We start from the raw sequence: 23,181 nt of genomic DNA, 5'->3' as shown, positions 1-23,181 counted from the left end.
AAACAATAGTTTTCACTGTATACTGATACAAATGACAATAATAAATCAATTAGATCAAATCATCAAAGATGACAGAGCCTGGAGATAAGATTTTTAAAAAAGATAAATGGAATCCAAAACCCACAAAATCAATGCTGCTGCAACTGTTCCTTAGACACCCAAACTTCCAATATGGCAGACAGGGTACATGGCAGCACGTGTGACAGGGTACGTGGCAGCACGTGTGACAGGGTACGTGGCAGCACGTGTGACAGGGTACATGGCAGCACGTGTGACAGGGTACGTGGCAAGGCTTATGGTGGGGCACATGTGCTGATTACATTCCAGAAGTGCCAGCAGGGGTCAGCCAGGGACCAGGGAAATTAGCAGCAGCACCCCACCGCAGACTGGCTATCTCTGCATATGAAGATCATCTTCGGGTAAGTGTTCTCCAAAACGGCCTTCACGACACACGACAGCGCAGAGTCGCTGAGCAGAGACTGATAGCCACGTTCCGCACACATGAGTACGGCCTCAACAAGGATCTTGGGTTCATGTCACACTACCTGTAACCCCCGTGACTTGCCTGGGTTTGCAAAATCTCACTAACTGTTCTGTCTGGAGACAATACACATCTCTGTAACCTGTGCTTAATGCTATCTCCACTCACATTGTCTGCACCATTAAGACTTGAATAGCAGATTAGCTGTAAAGACTCACATTCTAATCAGAATTCTACAAACTGTGTGCCTTTATACGCCCTGTTTCTGATCAAAACTCTCCACTCACCTGATGAAGGGACAGCGTTCCGAAAGCCTGTGGCTTCTTCAACAACCACGATCATCCTGTGTGTCAAACTATGATTCCAGTTATTGAAGTTTTTTTTTCCCTTAACTCCCATTGACTTTTTTTAGGTTGCTACCATAAAAGTTGCTTGATTGTTTTACTACTTGGTTTACTACCAAATGAACCAGTTGGACTTTAACCTGATGTTGTGAGACTTCTTACTGTACATGAGATGGAGAGTGCAGGCAAAGGTGGATGTTTCACTACATCAACAGGACACAGCTGAATGCTAACAGCACCAAAACTGTAATAAAGACATGATTAAGTGACCCTTGTTTGACTGGACATTCCTTCCACCAAACACTAAAGATTATGACATTACTGATGGGACGTGAATAAACAGCTATTGTCTTGGGTCTACCTTTCTGTGTCAGGTGGAAATAATTTACCAATGTGTGTGAGATGAGGAGTAATTACCTTTACTAGAAGGTGTGCTCTGTAAAAAAGGCTGACTATATACAAGTGAGCAGAGCAGAGTGAAGAAGCTTTTGGGGTTCTCCAGTTATCCTCTCCTTATCAATAAGAAGACAATAACGGATCCATCTCTTGCAAACGCTGTGTCTGAATATCTTTTGAGCACTGACAAGTGGAGGAAGTTCCTAGATTGTGTTCAGGAAAATTTTTTGCAGCAGTCTGTGTCCAGTCCAACAAGAAAGGATGCACCTTTGGACCTAGTTCTTGGAAATGAAGTGGACCAAATAGATCAATTGTTCGTGGGGAACATTTAGGAAACAGTGATCATTGTATTGTAAGGTTTAAGATGATATTTGAACAGGATAATAGACAATCCAGAATAAAAATGATTAACTGGGGAAGAGCTGACTTCAATGGGGCAAGAACGGAGCTGGGCCAGTTAGACTGGGATAAAAGGTTGGCGGGAAAAACTGTAGCTGAACAATGGGCGACTATCAAAATAGACATGGCCCAGGCAAATATATTCCCTTAAAAGGGAAAGGGAGGGCAAACAAATCCAGAATTCCCTGGATGAAAAAGGAGATAGGAATTAATAAAGGAAGTAAAAGTGTACTTATGACAGGTGTCAGGTAGAAAATACAGTTGGGAACCAAAAAGAAAACAGAAGGTTCAGAGGGGATTGAAAAGGCTCAAGGATTGAGAAGCAAAGAGGGATTATGAGAAAAGACTGGCAGCGAACAAAGGGGAATCCCAAATTCTTCTATAGGCACATAAATAGTAAAAGGAGGAATAGGAGCGATTGGGGACCTAAAAGGGAATTTAGATAGGGAGGCTAAAAGCACAGCTGAGGAACTAAATGAATACTTTGCATCTGTCTTTACCAAGGAGACAGGTACTGCCCAAACCTTCTTGACAGATGAGAAAACTGCCAAGAAGGGTTCAGAATTGATAAGGAGAAAGTGTTGAATAGACTGTCAGGACTGAAAGTTAACGAGTCACTGGAACTGGGTGAGATGCATCAAGGCTATTGAAGGAAGTGAGGATGGAAAGTGAGGTGTGCTGGCCGTACTCTTCCAGTCTTACTTCCCTGTCCCATTGGAACGTTGCTGTGCAGAACTCCAGACAAATATTCCCTGAAAATTTGCCACATTTCTTCCGTACATTTCCCTGAGAAAACCTGGGAACACCCCCACCTTTCCAAGCCGCTCACCATCCTGACTTGCAACTATATCCGGCATTCCTTCAACGTCGCTGGCTCAAAATCTTGAAATTCCCTCCCTAACAGCACAGTGGGTGTACCCACATCACATGGACTGCAGCGGTTCGAGAAGACAACTCAACACCGCCTTCTCGAGGGCAATAAATGCTGGCCTAGACACAAACACCCACAGCTCGTGAATGAATGAAAAAGGATGCAGATATAGTAACAATGGACATCAGCAGATGTAGCGATGTACAGACTATTCCTCTCTTCAAATTAGATGGGTGACAAGAAACTGAAAATCGTGGCTGCCTAAAATTAGACCAAAAAAAAATTAAAATACACAAAGTTTACTGAGTGAGAGGGTGGACAGAGAGCTGGGAATTGGTACCTGCAGCTGGGAGTGTGGCTGCCTCCTGGAAACATTCAGGAACCAGGTCAGATCGCAGCGAGATTCCTGACAGTTTAAGGAATGTAAAACTAAATGGAAATGGATAATCAAAACTCTGTTTTTAATCACTCTCAGGTTCCCCTGCCTCTGACTGTATCGATGATGTGAATCTCTCTGTCTCCTCTAGAGCTGGCTGGAGCAAGGCTGAACCCGCTTATTAAACGATTTGAGGGTCTATCGTACGACAGGGATGTGATTAGCTCGCAGCGTCTTCATGTGAAACGCTCTCTTCATGAAGAGGAACCTTCCATCCACCTGCAGTTCACCGCTCATCAAAGGTATTTTCAGTTTCTCTGCCTGAAACCTTCCTGAAAGTGTGAGCCAGACTGAATAACATTTCCAAAATGACAGCACGCTAGCTCAGAAACACTGCCTGCCATTATAGACGCCTCACTGTGTGATAGCAGGAAGCTGAATTCATCTGGTTTAGAAATCTCCCCAGAATGAACCATCACTTTCTCAGGGCACCGAGCGATGGCCAGTAATACAAACAGAAAATGCTGGAAAGACGGAATATTCCAGCTGCGCTCACCCCAAAACTGGAAAATCCTGCCTGAGGTTGACAGCCCTGGGTGGCACAGTGATTAGCACTCACAACGCCAGGGATCCCAGTTCGATTCCCGGCTCGGGTCACTGTCTGTGTGGAGCTTGCACATTCTCCCCGTGCCTGCGTGGGTTTCCTCCGGGTGCTCCGGTTTCCTCCCACAGTCCAAAGATGTGCGGGTTAGGTTGATTGGCCGTGCTAAATCGTCAGGGTGTTTAGGAGGGTAAATATGGGGGTGCAGGCTCGATGGGCCAAATGGCCTCCTTCCACACACTGTAGGTTCTAGGATACCTTTGCATGGTCCTGTCCCACCCATGGCGGGTGAGATGGGAAAATTCCGTGCAGAGAGTCCGGCAGCATCTGTGATGTGAGAAAGAGAGTAAATGTTTAAGTCTGTCCATCAGCGTGCCGGGCAGTACCTGTTAGACTTGCCCAGATCTCCACACAGTTAATAACTCTCACACTCACTACCTTACAATCACAATAGTGAATTCTGAAATTTCAGAGAGATTTGATTCTCTAAAACACATTCCTGAAGAGTCTCTTATAATTTTGAACCTTGTCAGTTTCTGACTCCGCTATTAATGTAGCTCTGTCTCTCATGACATCAGGATTCCCTGGGGGAAGTGACTCTGGGATGCGGTTGGCTTTGGAAAGTTGTGTCTCGGCGAAGCCTCGGGGAGACCTGGTAACGCTCGCCAATCGTTCAGTGATTTCAAGGCGAGACAGGCCCAGTTTTGACACTCGGTTAGGTGTCGGCTGTGGAGGCACCTCCAGGAAATGGGACTGTTATAACCCCCATATCAGTTTGTAATTTCTGCCTTCTGACTCAGAAGTGGCACTGGCCAATGTCATAATGTTTAAGAAAAGTCTCAAACATGCCATGGAAGCTCTGATTATGAAATGGTTGGATTTATTTGCCTTGACAACGTTTGTGAGATCGTTAAATTTCTTCCTGCACAGCGCACACTCAGGAACCTATCGTTATCACCTCTCCACTCCGTCATCTTGTCCTCAGTCCCTTTGTTGTTGACATTCACGGCCTGTAGGCCCTGATGTGGAGTCCAGCGCCTGGTTTAGAATGTTCCGGAGAGATTCACCCCAGTCTGGATGAACATCCTGATTCCAGACATTGGTAGGGTCCGGTTGTGACCTTATACTCACTGAGGATTGGAGCTGAGGATTTTGCAGTCAGCAGTGTGGCCAATACTCACTGCGGCTGTTCATGGCTTCTTGCATTTCATGATTTTAAGAATTTGGGCAGATGACGTACAGTCTAGACTGGTTGTAGCACAAGAGGAGTCCATTGTAGACAGTGAGGATGGGTGTTACAGTTTGCAGAGGGACATAGATAAGCTGCAGAGCTGGGCTGAGAGGTGGCAGATGGAGTTTAATGCGGAAAAGTGTGAGGTGATTCACTTTGGTAAGAATAACAGGGGTACAGAATATAGGGCTAATGGAAGGACTCTTAGTAGTGTTGACGAGCAGAGAGATCTCGGGGTACATGTGCACAGCTCCCTGAAAGTTGGCTCCCAGGTTGATAAGGTTGTTAAGAAGGCGTACGGTGTGTTAGCTTTTATTGGTAGAGGGATTGAATTTCGGAGCCGTGAGGTCACGTTGCAACTGTACAAAACTCTGGTACGGCCGCACTTGGAGTATTGCGTACAGTTCTGGTCGCCGCATTATAAGAAAGATGTGGAGGCATTGGAAAGGGTGCAGAGGAGGTTTACCAGGATGTTGCCTGGTATGGTGGGAAGGTCTTATGAGGAAAGGCTGAGGGACTTGAGGTTGTTTTCATTGGAGAGAAGAAGGTTACGAGGTGACCTAATTGAGGCATACAAGATGATCAGAGGGTTAGATAGGGTGGACAGTGAGAGCCTTTTTCCTTGGATGGTGATGGCTAACACGAGGGGACATAGCTTTAAATTGAGGGGTGGTAATTATAGGACGGATGTCAGAGGGAGGTTCTTTACTCAGAGGGTAGTAAGAGTGTGGAATGCCTTGCCTGCAGCAGTTGTGGACTCGCCAACTTTAAGGGCGTTCAAATGGTCAGTGGATAGGCATATGGATAACATTGGAATAGTTTAGGTTAGAGGGTCATTAGATTGGTTCCACTGGTCGGCGCAACATTGAGGGCCGAAGGGCCTGTACTGCACTGGAATGTTCTATTTGGCCCCTTGAATCTATGCTAGCTCCTTGAAGCAGTGATTCACCTCATGTCGCTGTCCTGCCCAATGTTCCATTTTAAATAATGACCCAGTTCCCTTCTCAGTTGGATCTGCCTCTCCCACCTCTCAGGTCATGCATTCAGATCCTAAACATTCATTGTGTACACCCAATTCCTGGCTTGGATCACTGCCTGTGCCCGCATGTTCTCCCCGTGTCTGTGTGGGTTTCCTCTCACAGTCCGAAAGACGTGTTGATTAGGTGGATTGGCCACGCTAAATTGTCCCTTCGTGTACCCAAACAGGCGCCGGAGAGTGGCAACTAAGGGATTTTCACAATAACTCCATTGCAGTGTTAATGTCAGCCTATTTTTGACACAAATAAATGAATGTAGGAAAAAGGAAATCTGCCCTCCTTACCTTGTCTGGCCTACACGTGACTCCAGACCCACAGCAATGTGATCGACTCTTAACTGCTCTCTGAAATGGCCTTGCAAGTTGTATCAAACTAACTACAGGAAAATCAAATAAGAATAAAATTGGCCACTACATTGGTACAAATCACTAAACCACTTACTAATGAATTATATTATTTTTTAATCGTGACTCCCGGACTCATTTGGTGGTTGTCACCTGGGTGAAGAAGAATATGGAATCTCACCGGCTCCTGCCCCTCCTGTCCGGCAGTTCAAATTCCAGCTGAAGGAGTTGCTCCATAACCCAGGAAATTTCCCCTCATAAACCTTCACAAGTAGAATTCAGAGACGTATGTGTTAAAGGAACATTATGGGTGACTTGAATCTGCGTATAGATTGGGGGAGTCAAATTAGTCACAGAACAACAGGGGGGGGAATTTCTGGAGTGCGTATGGGATGGTTTTCTGGACAATACATTGAGGAACTAGGGAACAGGTCTCCTTGGACAGGGTGTTGGGAAATGAGAAAGGATTAGTTGGCAATCTGGTTGTGGGAGATCCCTTGGAGACGAGTGATCATGATATGGTAGAATTCTTTGTCAAAGTGATGTAGTTGATTCTGAGACCAGGGTCCTGAATCTCAATAAAGGTAACTATGATGGTATGAGGCATGAATTGGCTATGATGGATTGGGAAATGTTATTGAAAGGAAAGACATAGAACATAGAACATTACAGCGCAGAACAGGCCCTTCAGCCCACGATGTTGCGCCAACCAGTTTTTTTTAAAAAAAAACAATGACCCACTAACCTAAACCAATCCCTTTTCGTCCATAAACCTATCCACGGATCTCTTAAACGCCTCCAAACTAGGCGCATTTACAACCGCAGCAGGCAGGGCATTCCAATCCCTCACCACCCTCTGGGTAAAGAACCTACCCCTGACATCCGTCCTATAACTACCCCCCCTTAATTTAAAGCCATGCCCCCTCGTGCTAGCTTTCTCCATCCGAGGAAAAAGGCTATCACTATCCACCCTATCTAAACCTCTAATCATCTTATATGTTTCAATAAGATCCCCTCTTAGCCTCCTTCTTTCCAGTGAAAAAAACCCCAAATCCCTCAGTCTCTCCTCATATGACCTCCCCTCCATACCAGGCAACATCCTGGTAAACCTCCTCTGCACCCTCTCCAAAGCCTCCATATCCTTCCTATAATGTGGGGACCAGAACTGCACACAATACTCCAAGTGCGGCCGCACCAGAGTTGTGTACAGTTGCAACATGACGCTGTGACTCCTAAATTCAATCCCCCTACCAATAAACGCCAAGACACCGTATGCCTTCTTAACTACCTTATCTACTTGATTCCCAACTTTCAGGGATCTATGTACACATAGACAGTGGAAAGGCAATGGCAGGCACTTAAAGAATGAATAGGTGAACTCCAGAAGTTGTTTGGTGCAAGATGGTAAGGGAATTGTGGCCAAACCAGGGCTTACAAGGGAAATTAGAGATAGTATCAGATTCAAGGAAGAAGCACACAAATTGGCAAGAAAAACCAATAGGCCTGAGGATTGGGAGCAGTATAAAATTCAGCAAAGGAGGACCAAGGGAATGATTAAGAAGGGGAAAATCAGAGTATGAAAGTAAGCTAGCGGGGAATGTAACTGACTAAAAGTTTCTGTGGGTATGTAAAGAGAAAAAAGATTGACAAAAATGAATGTAAGTCCCTTACAGTCAGAAATGGGAGAATTCATATTGTGGAATAAAGAAGTAGCTGAGGAATTAAATTTGTACTTTGCTTCAATCTTCACAAAGGAAGATGTGAATAATGTACTCCATGTTCTGAGGGAAGCAAGTTTTAGTGAGGGGCTGAAGGAAATCAGCATTAGGAGAGAAATGGTTTTGGGGAAATTGATTGGATTGAAGGTGGATAAATCTCCAGGTCCGGATAATCTTCATCCCAGAGAACTTACGGAAGTGGCCCTGGAAATAATAGATCCACTAATGGTTATTTTACAAAATTCTCTGGACTCTGGAATAGTTCCTGCAGATTAGAGGGTAGCTAATGTAAGCCCGCTATTCAAAAAGGGAGATAGAGAGAAAACAGGGAACTATAGATCAGTGAACCCAACATTGGTACTGGGGAAGTTGCTAGATTCCATTATCGAATATTTCAGAACTTGGTATTTGGAAGGCAGTGGGATAATCAGACAAAATCAGCATAGATTTACAAAAAGGAAATCATGCTTAACAAATCTAGTGGAATATTTTGAGGATGTTACTTGAGGAGAACCAGTGGATGTGGTTTATTTAGACTTGCAGAAGGCTTTCAACAAGATCTCACATAATGTAAAGTTAAAGCATATAGGATTGCAGGTAATGTCTTGAGATGGTTAGAAAGCTGGTTAGTAGATAGAATTGGCATAAATGGGTTTTTTCTGATTGGCAGTCAGTGACTAGTGGTGTTCCGCAGGGATCTGTGCTCGGACCCCAAATCTTCATATTGTACATTAATGATTTGGGAGAGGGAACTGAATGTATTATCTCCAAATTTGCAGATGATACAAAGTTGGGTGGGAGGATAAGCTGTGAGGAGGATACAGAGATGCTTCAGCGTGATTTGGACAGGCTGAGTGTGGGTATCGGCTTGGGAGATACACTATAATGTGGATAAATGTGAGGTTATCCACTTTGGTAGCAGTAATAGGAAGACAGATTATTACTCAAATGTTACTTAAATGATACTCAACGAGACCTTGGAGTCCTCGTACATCAGTCGCTGTAAGTAAGCACACAGGTACAGCAGGCAGTAAGGAAGGCACATGGTATGTTGGCCTTCATAGCGAGAGGATTGGAGTATAGGGATAGGGATGTTTTGCTGCAATTGTACAGGGTGTTGGTGAGGCCACACCTGCAGTATTGTGTGCAGTTTTAGTCTCCTTATCTGAGGAAGGATGTCCTTGCTATAGAGGGAGCACAGCAAAGGTTTACCCAGCTGATTCCTGGGATGGTCTGTCAAATGAGGAGAGACTAAGTGGGTTAGGATTATATTCACTGGAGTTTAGAAGAGTGAGAGGGGATCTCATAGAAACTTATAAAATTCTAACAGGGTTAGACAGGGTGGATTCAGAAAGAATGTTCCCGGTGGTGGGGGAATCCAGAACTAGGGGTCAGAGTTTGAGGATAAGGGGGAAACCTTTTAGAACTGAGGTGAGGAGAAATTTCTTCACCCAGAGGGTGGGGAATGTGTGGAATTCACTCCCACAGAAAGTAGTTGAGGTCAAAACATTGTCTGATTTCAAGGAGAAATTAGATATTGCTCTTGGGGCTAAAGGGTTATGGGGAAGAAGGGGGATCAGGATATTGAATTCGATGATTAGCCATGATCAAAATGAATGGTAGAGCAGACTCGAAGGCCTGAATGGCCTCCTTCTAGGTTCTATGTTTCTATGTCAATTCATGAAACTTGACGAGTCCATGTGAGGCTATGAGAAAACTCCAATTCTCTATTTAAAACCCAAAAGAAAATATTTATCTTCAGCTTGTTTGGGTTTTGGAATGGGGGGGATCTCCCTGTTGAACTCACTGTTGAACTCCCTGTTGAACTCGCTGTTGAACTCGCTGTTGAACTCGCTGTTGAACGCGCTGTCGAACTCACTGTTGAACGCGCTGTTGAACTCGCTGTTAAGAAGCAAGGACACAGGTCGTGTCACACAGAGTTTGGCCACAATTGTCTCCCCCAGGCTTTGGGGCAGGGTCTCTGAACTGTTTGGAGGTTTCTGCACTGGTGCAATTAGACTTGAGCACAACGCCCAAGAATCTGGGACGTGTCCTTGTTTTCCTGACCCAGTCTGGAAAACAGAAACATTCCGAGTCTGTACGTGACTTGTGGAGTCACTTTGAACAGAGAACTATCTCTTTCTTGGAGAAAGGGAGGGTGGCTGACACTGTTTTGCAATCAGTTTTAAAGTAAATACAGTAACTGAGTAATGAAATATTGTTGTTTACTCAGAAGATATTGGGAAACAGGTCAGGAAGTTGGAAACTTCACTCAAGACTTTTCGCAATATCTGAGAAACTTCCCCAAAGGAGTGGGAATGAATGTGAGAACCAAGAAATGTGTCCCCTGGAGAGATGGCCTGTGTACTATCATACTATACATTGTGTACCAAACTGTCCACTGCAATAGTGAGGAGTAAGTGTGGGACAGGCTATGGGGAGTCAGGAGGTGAGTTACTCTCCAAGGATTCCCAACATCTGACGTTGTAGCTCTTGTAGCCAGTGTGATTAAATGGTGAGTCCAGTTGAGTTTCTGGTCAATGGTAACCCCCAAGATGTTGATAGTGAGGGATTCAGTGATGGTAATGTTATTGAATGAAAAGTAGACGATAGACCCTCCCTTGTTGGAGATGGTCATTCCCTGGCACTTGTGTAGCAAGAATGTTACTTGTCAGTTGTCAGCCCAAGCCTGGATATTGTCCTGATCTTGTTACATTTGAACATGGACTGTTTTAGTATCTGAGGAGTCGCGAACGGTGCTGAACATTGTGTAATTGGCGAACATCCCCACTCCTGACCTTACGATGGAGGGAAGGTCATTGATGAAGCAGCTGAAGATGGTTGGGCCTCGGACACTAACCCTGAGGGAGTCCTGCAGAGACGTCCTGGAGCTGAGATGATTGATCTCCAACCATCTTCCTTTGTGTCAGGTACGACTCCAACCAATGGAGACTTTCCCCCTGATTCCCACTGATTCCAGTTTTGCCTGGGCTCCTTGATGCCACACTCAGTCAAATGCTGCCTTGATGTAAAAAACTCTCACCTCATCTCTGGAGTATTCTGTCTTTAGTCCATGTTTGAACCAAGGCTGTAATGAGTTCAGGAGCTGAGTGACCCTGGGCAGAACACAAACTGGGCGTCCCTGAGCAGGTTATTGCTGAGCAGGTGCTGGGGATCGCGCTGTCGATGACCCCTTCCATCGTTTTACTGATAGACTGATTGGGCGATCGTTGGCCAGGTTGGATTTGTCCTGCTTTTTGTGTACAGGACATTCCTGGGCAATTCTCCACATCGTTGGGTAGATGCCAGTGTTGTACTGGAAGAGCTTGGCTAGGGGAGCAGCAAGTTCTGGAACGCAAGCCTTTAGAACTGTTGCCGGAATTTATCAGGGCCCATTGCCTTTGCAGTATCCAATGCCTCTAACTGTTTCTTGATATCACGTGGAGTGAGTTGAAATGGCTGGAGACTGGTATCTGAGATGCTGGGGACCACTGGAAGAGGCTGTGATGGATCATCCACTTGGCACTTCTGGCTAAAGATTGCTGCGAATGTTTCAGCCTTACCTTTTACACTGATGTGCTGGGCTCCTCCATCAATAAGGATGGGGATATTTGTGGAGTCTCCTCCTCCAGTGTGTTGTTTAATTGTCCACCACCATTCTCAATTGGATATGGAAGGACTACAGAGCTTAGAACTGATCTGTTGGTTGTGGGATCGCTTAGCTCTGTCTATCACTTGTTGCTTCTATGGTTTGGTGTGTAATTAATCTGTTTGATAGATTCTCCAGGCCAACACTTCATTTCTAAGTATGCCTGGTGCACGCCTCCCCCCGTACTCTCCATTGATCCCCTGCTGATGGATGATTGGGGAATATACTGGGCCAGGAGGTTAGAGTTTGTTGGTGAGTACAATTCTACTGCTGTTGATGGTCTATAATATCCAGTCTTGAGATGCTGGATTGGTTCAAAGTCTGTCCCATTTAGCATGGTGTTAGTGCCACGATGGAGGTTATCCTGAAAGCAAGACTTTGGGGGCAGTTTTGAGCCCACACTCTTTATCTGTAGGAATGATGACATGGGCTCAAATTGCAGAGAGTGTGATTCGCGCCAGTGAGTTTCTGGGCTCTGAGCTTCCCAGCCCCTCACTGGTGGAGTGACCTGAACCACACTGTGGAAATACAGAGAGCTCATTTTCACACACTGGCGTATCACCAGCAAGCTCTGTCTCTCTGGGACGTCCCCTCCTCACCGGATATTCACCAGCACCACTCACTGCAGCTTTACAGAAGCGAGAAGCTGGCACCTCCAGCTCCGAGGGGGAGTTTGAGGGGTGACACCCTCTGCAGGGACCACAGCACAGGGGGCACCAGGAGGGTCCCAGGGAACATGGACAGGTTCAACTCAGGGTCGGGGGTGGGGATCCCAGAATCGCCATCGGGGAGGGGAGTCGGGAAAGGGGGGGGGGTGTCACTTGCAGATCTTACCTGCCCCTCATGTCCTTGCTCTAAAGGGGTTGTAAAGACTGATAAGCTTCCTGCGTCCTCCTTCCTGGGCTCCTGTCCTTTCTTAGTGGGGCTGGCAAGAGGGTGGGAGGGACAGGGTGGTATGTTGGCACAGTGGTTAGAACCACTGCCTTACAGCGGCAGGGGCTCAGGTTCGAACCGCAGCTTGGGTGAGTGTGGAGTTTGCACGTTCTCCCTGTGTCTGCTTGGGTTTCCTCTGGGTGCTCTGGTTTTCTCCCACAGGCAACTAGGGGAATTTCATTGCAGTGTTAATGTAAGCCTTAAATAAACTTTATTTTACATCACACTGCCATTCTCAAACTCCGCAGGGATGAGGTGCCAGGTGAGTGTGATGGTTCCCCCAAGCTGGGTGGCATGAACAGTCTCTGTGGGTGAATTATGTGAAATTTATTGCCAAACATTCAAAACAAAATGCTGACCTATCCGCACTAGTGTCTATATTCACCCAGCCCACTAAGTGCCGATGGTTTCTTAATATTTCTCAGCCTCCCACGACCTCCCCAGGATCCCCCGCTGAGGCCTGCTAACTTCCGTGCCCTATTGCCTGAGATGGTTTTGACAAGTGTCTCCTGGGGGGGAGAGGACCTGTTCAGGCAGCACGGATGTTTGACTGTTTCCCTCCTCGGTGTCAGGGGGCTGGAGGTGTGCGTTCTCAGGGAGGCGGGGGGTGACAGATGGGCTTCACACCCCCAGGGTCCAGGCTGGAGGGTCCCGGCTCCAGTCCTGCTGACCCTTGGGTCCCTGGGAGCCCCTATGTTCCTGTGGGATGTTTTTTTTGGACTGAGAGATTTATTTCTAGTCTGTAACTTTGGGTATGTTTGTGTCGCCCTCAGTCGCTGGAGTTTGAGATGATGGTGTGTGTGTAAGCTCACTGTGTAAGACCTGGACATCTCTCTCTCTCTGTGATTCACTTAAACTGCTCAACTCACATTCTGTAGAGTCTGTGTCCCCACCACCCACACCGGTTATTAACATTTCCCCATGTTCATAATCTCACATCGAACATTTCAATTCCAGGAAATTTCACCTCAGATTGAAAAGGGATTGGAGTATGTTTACTCAGGATTTCAGAATGAAAACTGGAAGTGGTTTGGAATCTGCTGACCTTTCCCATATCTACTCCGGGGATCTGCAAGGTAATCTGATTCCGTTACGCACAGCAACTGCTGCTGTTTCCACAACGAGGTTTATAATGTCACTGTCCCCCTCTCCAGGGTAACAAACACTTCCCACATCCACCCAGACACTTCCCACATCCACCCAGACACTTCCCACATCCACCCACTTCCCACATCCACCCACTTCCCACATCCACCCACTTCCCACATCCACCCACTTCCCACATCCACCCACTTCCCACATCCACCCAAACACTTCCCACATCCACCCACTTCCCACATCCACCCACTTCCCACATCCACCCACTTCCCACATCCACCCAAACACTTCCCACATCCACCCACTTCCCACATCCACCCACTTCCCACATCCACCCACTTCCCACATCCACCCACTTCCCACATCCACCCACTTCCCACATCCACCCACTTCCCACATCCACCCACTTCCCACATCCACCCACTTCCCACATCCACCCACTTCCCACATCCACCCAAACACTTCCCACATCCACCCACTTCCCACATCCACCCACTTCCCACATCCACCCACTTCCCACATCCACCCACTTCCCACATCCACCCACTTCCCACATCCACCCACTTCCCACATCCACCCACTTCCCACATCCACCCACTTCCCACATCCACCCACTTCCCACATCCACCCAAACACTTCCCACATCCACCCACTTCCCACATCCACCCACTTCCCACATCCACCCACTTCCCACATCCACCCAAACACTTCCCACATCCACCCACTTCCCACATCCACCCACTTCCCACATCCACCCACTTCCCACATCCACCCACTTCCCACATCCACCCACTTCCCACATCCACCCACTTCCCACATCCACCCACTTCCCACATCCACCCACTTCCCACATCCACCCACCCACTTCCCACATCCACCCACTTCCCACATCCACCCACTTCCCACATCCACCCACTTCCCACATCCACCCAGACACTTCCCACATCCACCCACTTCCCACATCCACCTGACATTCCTTTTTCCTTTTTTGATCCGAATTATCCAACTGATTTGAAATGGTTACACAGGGTCAGAATTGTCACATTAATACATTGAATGTTTTCTTGCACAGAGTAAATATCCGAGAAACAGACCATTCACCCTAACCAGTCTGGGCTGGATCATCCAGCAGAGCCTCCACTCTCATCTTTCAGAACTTTCTATTTCTTTCTCACATCTTTCTCAAGAAACAAAAAACAAAGAACAGTACAGCACAGGAACAGGCCCCTCGGCGCTCCAAGCCTGTGCCAATCACGATGACCTAATTAAACTGAAGAGAACCTGCCGCCCTTACTCAGTCAGTATCCCTCTATTCCCTCCCTATCCATGTACCCAGCCAGATATCCCTTAAATGTTGCGAATGTTCCTGCATCCACCACCTCCTGTGGCAATGCGTTCCAGACACACACCACCCTCTGTGTGAAAAACCCCACACATCTCCTGTAATGACTTCAATCAGGCCATTGAGGTCGGCCTATTGGAGAACGAACTCCCTGATTAAGGATCCACTTGATGGGCCAATCAGGGAGTCTTTGTCTTGTATTTAACAGGGACTGGCAGCTCCTCTGACACCCCTGGGGATAGACTGCTGACTGCGAGCACTCTGTGTACTGCTGTTGGAATTGTAAATAAAGGGACTCCTGCCTCCACAGAGTTATTACATCTCCCTTAAACATTCCCCCTCTCACTTTGAACCTTGTCTGCTTGTTATTGACACTGTCATCCTGGATAAAAGGTCTCTGACTATCCACTCTGGCTACGCCCCTTGTAATTTTGTGGACCTCGATCAGGTCTCCCCTCAGCCTCTGTCTTTCCAATAAAAACAATCCTGGTTTATTCAACCTCTCAGAGCCAACACCCTGGAGACCAGGAAACATCCTTCTTTGCACTCTCTCCAAAGCTTCCACATCCTTCTGTTAGTGTGCTTATTGCAGGCAATGCTCCAAATGCAGCCTAACCAAGGTTTTATATCGCTGTAACATTATTTCCCAACTCTTACTCAATGCCCTGGCTGATGAAAGTAAGCATGTAGAACATAGAACATTCCAGCTCAGTACGGGCCCTTGTGCCGACCAGTGAGACCAATCTAATGACCCTCTAACCTGAACTATTCCAATGTTATCCATATGCCTATCCGCTGACCATTTGAATGCCCTTAAAGTTGGCGAGTCCACAACTGCTGCAGACAGGGCATTCCACACCCTTACTACCCACTGAGTAAAGAACCTACCTCTGACATCCGTCCTATAATTACCCTTAATTTAAAGTTATGTCCCCTTGTGTTAGCCATCACCATCCGAGCTAAAAGGCTCTCACTGTCCACCCTATCTAACCCATCTTGTATGCCTCGTGTATCAGGTCCAGGATAGTCACGAGAAAGTCCAGCAGATCCAGATTCACCAGCGGAAAGTCCCATCACTGAACCCTCAGCTCAGGTACAAACCAACAGCAGATTTCAGAAGATCAGCCAAGTATCATCTCAAACTGCTCAGACTCCACTTCCAATCCTCTGCAGGAAGTGTATCCGATACCTTCCTTATGGGGATTTCTATCAGAGTTCTGGTGAAATAACGCAATGGAGAAGAAACGGCTCCCAGGAGATAACAACTATCAAATAATTTCCGAATTTAGCATGACCAATACACCTAATTCTAATACACTGTGGGAGGAAACCGGAGCACCCAGAGGAAACCCACACAGACACGGGGAGACTGTACAGACAATGACCCAAGCCAGCAATCGAACTCGGGTCTCTGGCACTGTGAGGCAGCAGTGCTAACCACTGGGCCATTGATGCTATAGATTATAACTACATTTGTTAGACACCCAGGCATAATTTTTATTCCCCCTAAGAATTCCCTTATAATACACATCGATCTTACATGTTCACTTCTGCAGGGACCACCCTGGAGTCTGCCACAGTACTCTGGTTAAATCGCCTCAGCTCCAGCTATTCTCAGAGGTAAACCTTTCATTTACTGCCCCTTGACTGGAGGCCTTGGGACCCTTAATCTGGTTACTTTCCAAGTTAATTTGTTTGTTGCTTTCTCTGGAACAAGAATCTGTGAGGACCACTGTAGATTCTCTCAGCAGCTCCAACAATTCTCCGCTTCTGTTCCCCAGCATTTCTTTCTTTCGATGATCTGCAAAACAATGATATCCAAACTGTAACCCCTACCTTGGCTCTGGACAAACCTCCGCACACAACTTCAAATATTTCACTGGGATATAAGCAGGTGAATGGATTGGGCAGGCAGGAGGCAGAAGGATAGAAAAGTATGGGACATAGCGACTCAGTGGAAAGATACTGCATGTTGTGGATGAACAGGGGAGGCAGTGACGTGATGGCATTGCCGTTCGACTCGTAACCCAGGGACCCAGGGTAATGTTTCAAGGAATTTGAGTTTGAACCCCATCACAGCAGATATTAAAATTTGAATTCAATAAAAATTTGGAATTAAGAATCCACTGATGACCACTGTCGATTGTTGTAACAATCTGGTTCACTGATATCCTTTAGAGAAAGAAATCTGCTGTTATTACCTGGTCTGACCCACAGCAATGTGATTAATTCTGAATTAACTCAGCGAGCCGCTCAGTTCAAGGGCAATTAGGGATGTGCGCTAAATGCTGGCCCAGCTCGCGACAACTACATCCTGTGAACAAATAAAACACAGCGGTTTCAAATAGATTGAATCATAGAATCCCTACAGTGCAGGGGGAGGCCATTAGCCCATTGAGCCTGTACCAACAATAATTCTACCCAGGCCTTATCCCCATAACCCCACATATTTATCCGAATCTCTGTGACACTAAGGGGCAATTTAGCATGGCCAATCCAATTAACCCACACATCTCTGGACTGTGGGAAGAAACCGGAGCACCCCAGAGGAAACCCACACAGACATGAGGAGAATGTGCAAACTCTACACAGACAGTGACCCGAGGCTGGAATTGAACCTGGGTCGCTGGCGCTGTGAGGCAGCAGCGCAAACCACTGTGCCACAATACTGCCCCATTTCATTTGCATAGTAGTTCTTCTCATACATTAGACAGTTGAGATGGCGTCCCTGGTATTAGAGCAGGTGTCCATCCACACCTGAATGTCAAACACAGCATCCAGTTTGTGAACAGTTAGCCTCAGATACAGGCTGTTACCGTGGAGAGCGATGAAACAGATGGTCAGGGAATGGGATTTGTGATGAAGACCAAATGGCTTCAGTCTTTTCAGTATAAAGTTCCGGGAGATTTCTGTAGATCCAGTACTGGATGTCGATACGCAGTCTGACCACTTGGAGACAGCAGGGCGGGGTGAGGAGAGATGGTACTGAGATCGGGATGGGTGTGGTCAGTGTACATGTGAAAACCAACACCTACTCATGAAAGACTTTAAGGTGAAGCCAGAGAAACACCAGGGAGAAGGATAATTTGATGTAAATATTTATTTTGATTTGACATAAAGGGATAGATGTGGAGTAGATGATGAGCAATCTTTCTCAAATTCAGCAAAAATTATTCAGAAATAAAATCTAGTCTCTGGCACAAGATTTTGATGGGTATAGATAGAGTGAATGCACTTTTTCCACTGAGGCTAGGGGAGAAAAAAACCAGAGGGCATGGGTTAAGGGTGAAAGGGGGAAAAGTTTAAAGGGAATATTGGGGGGGGGGCTTCTTCACACAGAGAGTGGTGGGAGTGTGGAATGAGATAAAGTGGTAAATGCGGGATCACTTTTAACATTTAAGAAAAGCTTGGACGGGTTCATGGATGAGAGGGGTGTGGAGGGATATGGTCCAAGTGCAGGTCAGTGGGACCAGGCAAAAAATGGTTCAGCACAAACAAGAAGGGCCAAAAGGCCTATTTCTGAGCTGTAATTTTCTATGGTTCTATAAGAGACAGCCTGACTAAAGTGACTGACTTTCCTCCACAGGCGATAGAAGTTCCTTTTGTCACGGTTCTATTATCGATGGCCGATTTGAAGGATTTATCCAAACACGGGAAGGGACGTACTATATCGAACCCATTGAGCAATACTTCCCAGAAGAAAATCTCAATGTTCATTCCCTCATTTATCACCAGGATGATATTGGTGAGTGCTGACCTCAAACCCTCCTGTGTATGTGGGTTTTTTTTAAACTTCATTTTTGAGATGTGGGCACTGCTGGCTAGACCAGCGTTTATTGGCCATCCCTAATTTCCCTTGGCAAGGTGGTGGTGAGCTGCCATCCTGAACCGCTGAGGTGTAGTTACACCCACTGTTAGAGCGGGATTTTGACCCAGTGACAGTGAAGGAACTCTGAGTTAGGATGGTGAGTGACTTCAGGAAACGCAATTCACAGAGTCGAGGTTTCGGTATGTTTCCTGTCTGATTACGTTGGGACAGAGCCCTGGAATCCAGAGGAAAATAACTCTGAAACTTACTTGCAGCTGCGCTAGAGATTTCTGAGAGTGGTTCAGTTTCACTAGTTTGGACTTGTTGGTTAAATCAGTGTATTCACATGACATGTTATCCAATATCGTTGGAGCAAGATCAAAACACCTTCTCATCCCTCTGAAAACATCGCCTCTTTCAGATCAAATCGAATGGCTCTACCCTGTCTTTTCTCCTGATCACATCCATTCCATCTGTCACACCAGCTGGAGTTAGTATTGGGCTGGATGTGGACACCCTGCCTGTCTGGGGACAGAGCATCGAGTCACTGATACACTAAGTGCAGTTTTCTGATGAGTGTTTAAACTTCAATGCTGCTTGTGGGATCTTGCTGTGTGTAAAAAGTTCCTTCTTTACTCCCTCTTTTCTTTCCTTCATAGAACATTCCAGTGCAGTACAGGCCCTTCGGCCCTCGATGTTGCGCCGACCAGTGGAACCAATCTAATGACCCTCTAACCTAAACTATTCCAATGTTATCCATATGCCTATCCACTGACCATTTGAACGCCCTTAAAGTTGGCGAGTCCACAACTGCTGCAGGCAGGGCATTCCACGCCCTTACTACCCTCTGAGTAAAGAACCTACCTCTGACATCCGTCCTATAATTTTCACCCCTCAATTTAAAGTTATGTCCCCTCGTGTTAGCCATCACCATCCGAGGAAAAAGGCTCTCACTGTCCACCCTATCTAACCCCCGATCATCTTATAGAACATAGAACATAGAACATAGAACATTACAGCGCAGAACAGGCCCTTCGGCCCACGATGTTGCGCCGACCAGTTACAAAAACAATGACCCACTAGCCTATACCAATCCCTTTTCGTCCATAAACCTATCCAGAGATCTCTTAAACGCCCCCAAACTAGACGCATCTACAACTGCAGCAGGCAGGGCATTCCAATCCCTCACCACCCGCTGGGTAAAGAACCTACCCCTGACATCCGTCCTGTAGCTACCCCCCCTTAATTTAAAGTCATGCCCCCTCGTGCTAGCTTTCTCCATCCGAGGAAAAAGGCTATCACTATCCACCCTATCTAAACCCCTAATCATCTTATATGTTTCAATAAGATCCCCTCTTAGCCGCCTTCTTCCCAACGAAAACAACCCTAGATCCCTCAGTCTCTCCTCATAGGACCTCCCCACCATACCAGGCAACATCCTAGTAAACCTCCTCTGCACCCTCTCCAACGCCTCCACATCCTTCTTGTAATGCGGGGACCAGAACTGCACACAGTACTCCAAGTGCGGCCGCACTAGAGTAGTGTACAGTTGCAACATTACACTGCGACTCCTAAATTCAATCACCCTACCAATAAACGCCAAGACACCGTACGCCTTCTTGACAACCTTATCTACTTGATTCCCAACTTTCAGGGATCTATGTACATTTATTATTATATACATCTATTATCTATCTTGTATGCCTCAATTAGGTCACCTTGTAACCTTCTTCTCTCTAACGAAAATAACCTCAAGTCCCTCAGCCTTTCCTCATAAGACCTTCCCACCATACCAGGCAACATCCTGGTAAACCTCCTCTGCACCCTTTCCAATGCCTCCACATCTTTCTTATAATGCGGTGACCAGAACTGTACGCAATACTCCAAGTGCGGCCGCACCAGAGTTTTGTACAGTTGTAACATTCAGTCCGGCACGGTAGCACAATGGTTAGCACTGCTGCTTCACAGCTCCAGGGTCCTGGGTTCGATTCCCGGCTCGGGTTACTGTCTGTTTAGAGTTTGCACATTCTCCTCGTGTCTGCATGGGTTTCCTCTGGGTGCTCCGGTTTCCTCCCACAGTCCAAAGATGTGCGGGTTAGGTTGATTGGCCGTGCTAAGAAATTGTCCCTTAGTGTCCAGGGATGTGTAGGTTAGAGGGATTAGTGGGTATAATATGTAGGGATATGGGGGTAGGGCCTGGGTGGGATTGTGTTCGGTGCAGACTCGATGGGCCGAAGGGTCTCTTTCTGCACTGTAGGGTTCGATGATGCTGTGTCCAGTTAGGGAGCAGTAATATTTTGTTTAGCTGAGATTAAGAAACCTGCTTTTGGAACAAACCCCTAAGATTCCATCGGATCTGAAGTAATATCATAACTTTATTCTACACCATTAGAAAAGTAAAACAAGCCCTATATATATATCTCAGAATCTAATGTGAGGCTCCTCTGAATTAATAGACAAGTCATGGTCAGACACACCACACAGTAAGTGACAAGTGCAACCAGGACAGAGTCCATGGATTTTACACGAACCCACTCAGACCTTAGTCACCCAATCCCACTGGATCTTTGTTTTTCTCATTAGTGTTTCCAGGCTCTACCTTTAAAGATCCATTGGAATGGCTGCCAGTGCTCTGTCTTGTCTTCTTGCTTGGCTCCCCTGAAGCTGACTGCCTGACTGAATAAAACTGACCTGTACATGAACTGACCAGGGAGACCAGAGCACTCACAGAGGGTCCCCACCCTTGTTATTAAGCAGCAAGAAACAGGGTTGGAACATGGTGTATCTTAAAATGTCCCAATCTCCACATAACAATGGATGTTGTGACATAAATGTGTGTGTGTGTGTGTGTGTGTTTGTGTTTGAGTGTGTGTGAACATGTGTGTCTGTCTGTATGTGGGTGTGTGTCTTTGAGTGTGTCTGTGAGTCTGTTTGTGTAAATCTGTGTCTATGAGTGTGTGTGTGTCTGTGAGAGTGTGTGTGTCAGTATGTGTGTATGTGTGTGTGAGTGTCTAAGTGTGCACATGAGTGTGTCTGAGTGTGTATGTATGAGAGTATTTGTGTGTTTGTGTGAGTATGTGTGTGTGTGAGTGAGTGTGTCTGTGTGTGAATGTATGTGTGAGAGTGTGTGTGTGAGTGTGTTTGTGTGTTTGTGAGTCTGTGTATGTTTGTGTGAGAGTGTGTGTGTCTGTGTTTGTGTGTGTGCGAGTGTTTGTGTGTCTGTGTTTGAGTGCATGTGAGTGTGAGTGTGTGTGCATGTGAGTGTGCCTGAGTGTGTCTATGGGCATATGTGTGTGTGTGATTGTGTGAGAGTGTGTAAGTATGCATATGAGTATGAATGAGTGTGTGTGTATGTGTGTGTGTGTAAGTGTGTGTGTGTGATTGTGTGCGAGTCGGCATGTGTGTGTGTGTGTGTGTGTGTGTGTGAGTGGGTATGTGTATGTGTGTGTGTGAGTGTGTGTGTGTGAGTGGGTATGTGTATGTGTGTATGAGTGTGTTTGTGTGAGTGCGTGTGTATATTTATGTGTGTGTGTATATGTATGTCTGCGTGTGTGGGTGTGATTGAGTGTGTTTGTGTATGTGTTAGTGTGTTTGAGTGTGTGAGTATGTGTGTCTGTGTGTGTATGTTTGAGTGTGTTTGTGTATGTATGTGTGTCTCTTTGTGTGAGTGTTTTTATGTGTGTTTATGTGAATGTGTGTGTGAGTGTGTGTGTGTGTGTCTATGTCTGTGAGTGAGTGTGTGTGTGAGTGTGTGTGTGTTTGTGTGGGTATGTGCATGTGTGTGTGTGTCTGTCTGTGTGTGAGTGTGTGTGTGTGGGTGTGTGTTTGTGTGAGTGTGTGTGTGGGTGTGTGTGTGTGCATGTGTGTGCGTGAATGTGTGTGTGTATGTGTGAGTGTGTGTGTGGGTGTGTGTGTATGGGTCTGTGTGTGTGTGAGTGTGTAAGTGTGCATGTGAGTGTGTCTGAGTGTGTGTGTGTGTGAGTGGATGTGTGTGTAAGTGTGTGTGATTGTGTGTGAGTGGGTATGTGTCTGTGTGAGTATGTGTGTATGTATGTGAGTACGTGTCTTTGTGTGAGTGTGTGTATGTGTATGTGTGTGTGTGTGAGAATATGTGTGTGAGTGTTTTTGTGTGAGTGCGCATGTATATTTATGTGTGTGTGCATGTATGTCTGTGTGTGTTAGTGTGTTTGAGTGTGTGAGTGTGTTTGTGTGTTAGTGTGTTTGAATGTGTTTCTGTGTGTGTGTGTGCACATGTGTGTGTGTGTGCACGCATGTGTGTGTGTGAGTGATTGTCTGTGAGTGTGTGTGTGCGTGTGTGTGTGAGTCTGTGTGTGAGTGTGACTGTGTGTGTGTCAATGTTTTTGAGTGTGTGTGTGTATGTGTGAGTGAGTGTGTGTGTGAGTGTTTGTGCATGTGTATATGTGTGGTGTGTGAGTGTGTGTGTCTGTCTGTATGTGTGTGTGTGTGTGTGACTGTCTGTCTGTCTGTGTGTGAGTGTGTGTGTGAGTGTGTGTGTGTGAGTGTGTGTGTGTGTGTGTGAGTGTGTGTGTGTC

The 23,181-nt window shown here is 46.4% G+C and overlaps 1 protein-coding gene across 1 annotated transcript in view; it reads left to right on the top strand.

The window, feature by feature from the left end:
* The window catches only part of LOC145358526 (disintegrin and metalloproteinase domain-containing protein 10), a 108,331-nt gene that overhangs the window by 949 nt on the left and 84,201 nt on the right, over positions 1-23,181 (top strand). Inside the window, exons 2-4 of the mRNA XM_080212660.1 lie at positions 3,019-3,169; positions 13,338-13,456; positions 18,407-18,565. Coding sequence (XP_080068786.1) covers positions 3,019-3,169; positions 13,338-13,456; positions 18,407-18,565 — 429 coding nt within the window. The remainder of the gene's footprint in view (positions 1-3,018; positions 3,170-13,337; positions 13,457-18,406; positions 18,566-23,181) is intronic.

The sequence above is a fragment of the Carcharhinus amblyrhynchos genome, chromosome 26 (genome assembly GCF_965287045.1).
Source record: "Carcharhinus amblyrhynchos chromosome 26, sCarAmb.v2.hapA, whole genome shotgun sequence".
Taxonomy (NCBI): Eukaryota; Metazoa; Chordata; class Chondrichthyes; order Carcharhiniformes; family Carcharhinidae; genus Carcharhinus; species Carcharhinus amblyrhynchos.
The sequence above is the reverse complement of the archived record's forward strand: the minus strand, read 5'-3'. Positions and strand labels throughout refer to the sequence as shown.